The sequence below is a fragment of the Corythoichthys intestinalis genome, chromosome 13 (assembly GCF_030265065.1).
Source record: "Corythoichthys intestinalis isolate RoL2023-P3 chromosome 13, ASM3026506v1, whole genome shotgun sequence".
Classification (NCBI taxonomy): domain Eukaryota; kingdom Metazoa; phylum Chordata; class Actinopteri; order Syngnathiformes; family Syngnathidae; genus Corythoichthys; species Corythoichthys intestinalis.
The window spans coordinates 12383732-12390533 of record NC_080407.1 but is presented as its reverse complement, the minus strand read 5'-3'; the positions used below and the strand labels follow the sequence as shown (position 1 = coordinate 12390533).

The window sequence follows — 6802 nt, the reverse complement described above, 5'->3', positions numbered from 1 at the left end:
TAAATCCTCGAACAAATCACTCCTGAGACAACCCTTCTTGTTTGTATGCGGTACAACTTTCCTACTTTTTCAACCTAAATCCGGCGTTAGATCGCTGTATGTGATCGACTGCTACTAAATCAAGCGGAGTGTAGGACGGCCTCCTTCGGGAAGGTGTGACGCAGTGAATGGCGAATGTGTTACGTCAATACATTATGAAATCTATGGCAAGTCTATGGCGTGAAAGTGCATTTTTCATTTCCTATTAATGGGCAGTGGTAATCTTCAAACTGCATGCAGTTAAAACTCTATTGTTATGTTTCATTCTTTTTTTTTTTTTTTTTTTTCATTTAAGAGTCAGCCACTTCATTAGTTTACATGCCCAAGGCTTTGTCATGCATGTACTGAATGTAAAAGATGAAAGGGGATTATTCCTGTGTATGATTGTTATTAAAATGCATTGAAGCAGGTCGGGCAAATGCAGAAAGAGCAGAAATAGGTCAAAATGGTGATTCCCCCGCTCTTCCCCTGCGTGCCTACGTCGTGACGTCATTGTCCCCCCGTGACCACTCCCCCTCACTCCACTGAAGCCGCCCCCTCCTTCCTCGCGCACCAGCGAAAGAGCGAGCCGTGACAAACCCAGCGTCAGTCTCCCGGATTCTCCTCCTCCGTCGACGCAGCCGAAAGAGCGTGCCGGCGCCTGCCGCGGCCGCACCTCCCCCGCCGCCAGTGATGGAGAGCCTGCTGGATAACCCCATGAAAGCCGTGCTGTACCTGAAGGAGCTCACCACCATCGTGCAGAACCAGCAGAGCCTCATCCAGACGCAGCGGCAGCGCATCGACGAGCTGGAGCGCAAGGTAGAGGACCTGATCGGCGAGAACCGGCAGCTGCGGGACCCCCACCAGTACGTGCAGCATCAGCATCGCCGCCAAGCTCAGCCGCAGCCGCCGGCCGCCCAGGCGCACGCCCACCCGCATCAGCACCACAACAAGGCGGCGAGCGGTCAGCATCAGCACCACCATCATCATCATCAGCGGTCCTCCTCCCCTCCTGCTCCGACTCCTCCCGCCGCTACCCCCGCTCCGGCGCCGCACCACCACCCGCAGCATCTGCAGCTGGTGCCCGCCGCCTCACCTCAGCCCCCGCAAGCCGGTCAAAGCAGCCCGGAAGCCGCCGAGGAAGGCAAGAGGAGTCCGTGCTGCAAGTCGCTGGTCCCGCAGACCCCCACCGCCACCCTGTGCCGCTCGGTGGGACTGGCCAGGAAGGCTGAGTGAGTAGAATACCAAAGTAATCAATGGATTTTACACACACTCTATTCCTTTATATCAACAATGAAGGGTAGAAATGTGACCTCAGCACCTTGAGATATAACCCCAAACTAATAAAAAAACGCACGTTAAGACTTAATTCCCGAGCCTGCACGACGGCGTCAGCCACAGACTCATTAATCGATGAATCCTTAATGGCTATTGATTTTCCGAACAACGGCCGCAATTTTTAATTCATTGAGGCCAGTTGAGTGAATTCCAAGCAGCTTTCAGACGTTCTGAGGTCATTTTGGAACTCTCTTAATCCATCGATTCTTTCACTTTTCCAAATATGGTCACTGAATAGTTTTTCTCAGATTAATAGACACATTTCAAATTTCTTAAACTCACTTGGATACTTGAACCATCACGAAATTACCCCTTTAGCTGGCCAACAATAACTCACTTAAAGATTAGAAGTGTGGATGTTCCAATACATTAACAAGTGAAAATACTGAGTACAGATTCATCTCTGCGTAATAAATTGCTGAGTCAGCTCATCGTCTTTAATTCAAAGCTCTCAAACATTTGAAAGAGAATTCTGAAGAAATGTTTAACTTGAATTACAGAGGGGCAAATAAGTATTAGTCAACCACCAATTGTGAAGTTCTCCTACTTGAAAAGATCAGAGAGGCCTGTAATTGTCAACATGGGTAAACCTCAACCATGAGAGACAGAATGTGGGGAAAAAAACAACAACCAGAAAATCATATTATTTGATTTTTAAAGAATTTATTTACAAATTTGAGTGAAAAATAAGTATTTGGTCACCTACAAACAAGAAAGATTTCTGGCTGTCCAAGATGTCTAACTTCTTCTTATGAGGTCTAAATAGGCTCCACTCGTTAACTGTATTAATGGCACCTGTTTTAACTCATTATCGGTATAAAAGACAGCTGTCCACAACCTCAGTCAGTCACACTCCAAACTCCACTATGGCCAAGACCAAAGAGCTGTCGAAGGTGACCAGAGACAAAATTGGAGACCTGCACCAGGCTGGGAAGACTGAATCTGCAATAACTAAAACACTTGGTATAAAGAAAGCAAATGTGAGAGCAATTATTAGAAAATTGATGACATACAAGACCACTGATAATCTCCCTCGATCTGGGGCTCCATGGAAGATCTCACCCCATGGCGTCAAAATGATAACAAGAACGGTAAGCAAAAATTCCAGAACCACACGGTGGGACCTAGTGAATAGCCTTCAGAGAGCTGGGACCACAATAACAAAGGCTACTATCAGTAACACAATGCGCCGCCAGGGACTCAAATCCTGCACTGCCAGAAGTGTCCCCCTGCTGAAGCCAGTACACGTCCAGTCCAGTCAGCGGTTTGCTAGAGAGCATTTGTGTGATCCAGAAGAGGACTGGGAGAATGTGTTATCATCAGATGAAACCAAAATAGAACTTTTTGGTAGAAACACAGGTTCTCGTGTTTGGAGGAGAAAGAATACTGAATTGCATCTGAAGAACACCGTACCCTCTGAGAAGCATGGGGTGGAAACATCATGCTTTGGGGCTGTTTTCCTGCAAAGGGACCAGGACCACTGATCTAAGTAAAGGAAAGAATGAATGAAAATCTCCTTCCATCAGCAATGGCATTGAAGATGAGACGTGGCTGGGTCTTTCAGCATGACAATGATCCAAAACACACAGCCAAGGCAACAAAGGAGTGGCTTCGTAAGAAGCATTTCAAGGTCCTGGAGTGGTCTAGCCAGTCTCCAGATCTCAACCCCATAGAAAATCTGTGGAGGGAGTTGAAAGTCCGTGTTGCCCAACGACAGCCCCAAAACATCACTGTTCTAGAGGAGATCTGCATGGAGGAATGGGGCAAAATACCAGTAACAGTGTGTGAAAAGCTTGTGAAAAGTTACAGAAAACATTTAGCCTTCGTTTTTGCCAACAAAGGGTATATAACAAAGTATTAAGATTAACTTTTGGTATTGACCAAATACTTGTTTTCCACCATGATTTGCAAATAAATTCTTTAAAAATCAAGCAATGTGATTTTCTGGGTTTTTTTTCCACATTCATGGTTGACAATTACAAGCCACTCTAATATTTTCAAGTGGGAAAACTTGCACAATTAGTGGTTGACTAAATACTTATTTTCCTCACTGTATTTGTTTTTGTGACATAGGAAAGGATTTTCCGTACATGTTTTTGGGGCGTCGTTGCGTAACAGTACACAAAAGTGCGGTTTTGTCGTCAAATCCACGTCAGAATCTGTTTGCCCGCCACCGTACGCTCAAGGTCACCGGCTCGGGCGCTGAGCTCCATCTGCTCCCTTCCGCTGCATTGTTTAATAATCCTGATTGATTTATCAAAAAAACAAACAAAAAAAAAACGTGAGTCCACCAACGTCTTACTGTCACACTAAAACAGGAAGGGATATGAAGGAAAGGCTTTCAGCTGAGATGAGGATAGGAGTTGACAAGCGAGATAATCGTGCTTGAACTTTACACGACATCTCATAGTCGAGCACCAATGGGAGCCTGGATTGACGTTCGACGGGCGACGCGGGATGTAAACGAGAAGGTTACTTCGGTAACGTTTGACTTTCGGGGATCCAGTTGGGAGGAGATCGCACAGATGTGTCATGAAGATCCAACTTTGACGCCTGAGCCTGACATCCATCCTCACGATGGTGCCGATCGGCTCATCATTTTTTTCCCTTACTCATTTGCTTGATTAAAAATAGGAAGGAGAGGGCGGGTAATCTATTTGCCTGGCGGTAAATGAAAAATGAAATGCTAGCTCACGCCGCACACCTTCCTCATCTCATGCTTTGATGAAAGGCACTCGTGAGGGAATAGGAGTTTAAATTTCTCCAGTTGAAAAACTCAAGTAATTTTCCTTGTTGAAATGAATGGAATTGCCATTAATCTGTCACGGTCAGTCCAAAAATCCAATACCAAAAAAATAAAAAATGTGTTTTATTTCTGTTTAAATTAGGGCTGTCAAAATTATAGCGTTAACGGGCGGTAATTAATTTTTCTAATTGACGCACATGCCCCACTCAAACAGATTAAAATGACAGCAGTGTCATGTCCACTTGTTAGTTGTGTTTTTTTGTCTCCCTCTGCTGGCACTTTGCTGCGACTGATTTTATGGACCATGAGCATTGTGTAATTATTGACATAAACAATGGCGAGCTACTAGTTTATTTTTTGATTGAAAATTAAAAAAAAAATTTTAAAACAAAAACATTAAGAGGGGTTTTAATATAAAATGTCTATATTTTGTACTAACATTTATCTTTTAAGAACTACAAGTCTTTCTATCCATGGATCGCTTTAACAGAATGTTAATAATGTTAATGCCATCTTGGTGATTTATTGTTATAATAAACAAATACAGTACTTATGTACAGTATGTTGAATGTATATATCTGTCTTGTGTCTTATCTTTCCATTCCAACATTAATTTACAGAAAAATATGGCATATTTTATAGATGGTTTGAATTGGGATTAATTACGATTTATTAATTTTTAATCTGTGATTAACTCGATTAAAAATTTTAATCGTTTGACAGCCCAAGTTTAAATTACATTTTCTAGCCCACCTATGATGATTCTCATGATTTGTTAGCATTAAGCTACCAGATTTACTGTGTATCACAAAAGTGAGTACACCCCTGGCATTTCTGCAGATATTTAAGTATATCTTTTCATGGGACAACACTGACAAAATGACATTTTGACACAATCAAAAGTAGTCTGTGTTATGTAATGATTTATTTTCCCCTCAAAATAACTCAAAATACAGCCGGTACACAAGAAAGCCCAAAAACAGTTTGCTGAAGACATGTCAACAAGGCACATGGATTACTGGAACCATGTATGTATAAGGTCTGATGAGATGGGCGGGCTTTCTTGTGTTTCGTCTTCAGAAGAGGCTTCCTCCTGGGGTGACAGCCATGCACACCAATTTGATGTAGAGTGCGGCGTATGGTCTGAGCATAACAGGCTGACTCCCCCACCTCTTCAATTTCTGCGGCAATGCTGACAGCACTCCTGTAACGAGTCACTTGACATTTTGGAGGGAAAATGACAAGCAGTACTCAATTTGGACATTTAGGGATGTACATAGTTTCTAAGGCGTGTACTCACTTTTGATACCGGGGGTTTAGATATTAATGGTTATATTTTTAGTTATTTTGAGGGCAAAACTCTGTTATATAAGCTGCACACAGACTACTTTTCATTGTGTCAAAGTGTCATTTTGTCAGTGTTGTCCCATTAAAGGTATACTTAAAAATCTCAAGTAGTAATAAACACTACTCATAGACTTCACTATCAGTTGACAGGACACGAAGCTCGGAGCTGATCCATAGCCGATCAAATACTTATAATTCAGATATTTTCAAAACCAAAACCGCTAGCGACCTAAAACCAAATCAGGCATCACCCTTAGGCATATATAAGTTTCCATGAGCATCGACATAAAAAAATTCAAAGGATCAGTAGTAATATTTAACATGTCATAAAAGGTTTTGCCCGAAATAACAACTTAAAGTGTTTTTATTTAGTTTTATTTAGTTTTCAACAGCTAATAAATCACTCAATTTTCATATCAGAAACTTAATACTTGAGGAATGCATGCAGAATCATCTTAATTTTACTCAACAAAAGCAAAATTTGCATTTTTCTATATACAGTCACAACTTATTTAGGTTGAATTCCAACGTTACCATTGCTTCAGCACGGTGTCTTGCCGGCTATCTGGCCTTTGACGTTTTTAGAATGTTACATAAAAATTTCTAAATTCGTACTCATTTGAATATAAAGTTACGCTACTGTGTACGGATGCAACATGGCGACCGTCACAAAACAAAGAGCTTTTTAAGTTGAAAATTCTTTCAAATAAATGTATACATCCCAGAATTTCTATAGATATTGAAGGAATTTGACTTTTTAGCCACACTGGTGGAATCAAGCCAGCCGAACCGCCGGACCCGCACTGGCGCAGATCCAACGACCCGGCAAAAAGGCCAAACTCCGCACGTTCACCTTAGTTTTAACCCCTTGTACTGACTCAGGTTTGAAAGCTGGAAAAAGGCTTTGAAGCACAAGTTGACAATTCAGGTCATACAGCACAGAGGGACCCAGGCGAGGATCCAAGGTCACCATATCACAGGTCAACAAAAGGTCCCCGAGAAAAAAATGATAATGCTTAGGCAAGGCAAGGCAAATTTATTTATATAGCACAATTCAATAAAGGAAATTCAAAGTGCTTTACAGCACATGAAGATTATAAAAAAATCACAATAAAATCACTAGGTCGTAAAACAAAGGCAATCGAAATAGGAAATAAAATTATACATAAAAATCGCATTTAATCACGAATTGAATAAAAGAAATAGATAAATAAGAAATGTAACAAATACTACTGCTAATAATTAGTTTAGCTTAGTTAAACATTCAGTCTTTTGAAGGCTCTCGTGGAGCAGGCCATGGGCAGGAAGAAAGGTGTGTTTAGGATGATCTTCAATCGCAGTTTGGGCATTGGG

At 41.9% G+C, this 6802-nt stretch overlaps 1 protein-coding gene across 5 annotated transcripts in view; it reads left to right on the top strand.

The window, feature by feature from the left end:
- The first annotated feature begins 617 nt into the window (after window positions 1-617).
- The window catches only part of iqsec3a (IQ motif and Sec7 domain ArfGEF 3a), a 114433-nt gene continuing 108248 nt past the window's right edge, over window positions 618-6802 (top strand). For 4 of the 5 annotated variants that reach the window (XM_057855285.1, XM_057855284.1, XM_057855287.1 and 1 more), the window contains exon 1: window positions 618-1250. In XM_057855285.1, the coding sequence (XP_057711268.1) occupies window positions 712-1250 (539 nt within the window). In that variant the 5' untranslated portion in view covers window positions 618-711. The remainder of the gene's footprint in view (window positions 1251-6802) is intronic. The other variant, XM_057855289.1, reaches the window with a different exon arrangement.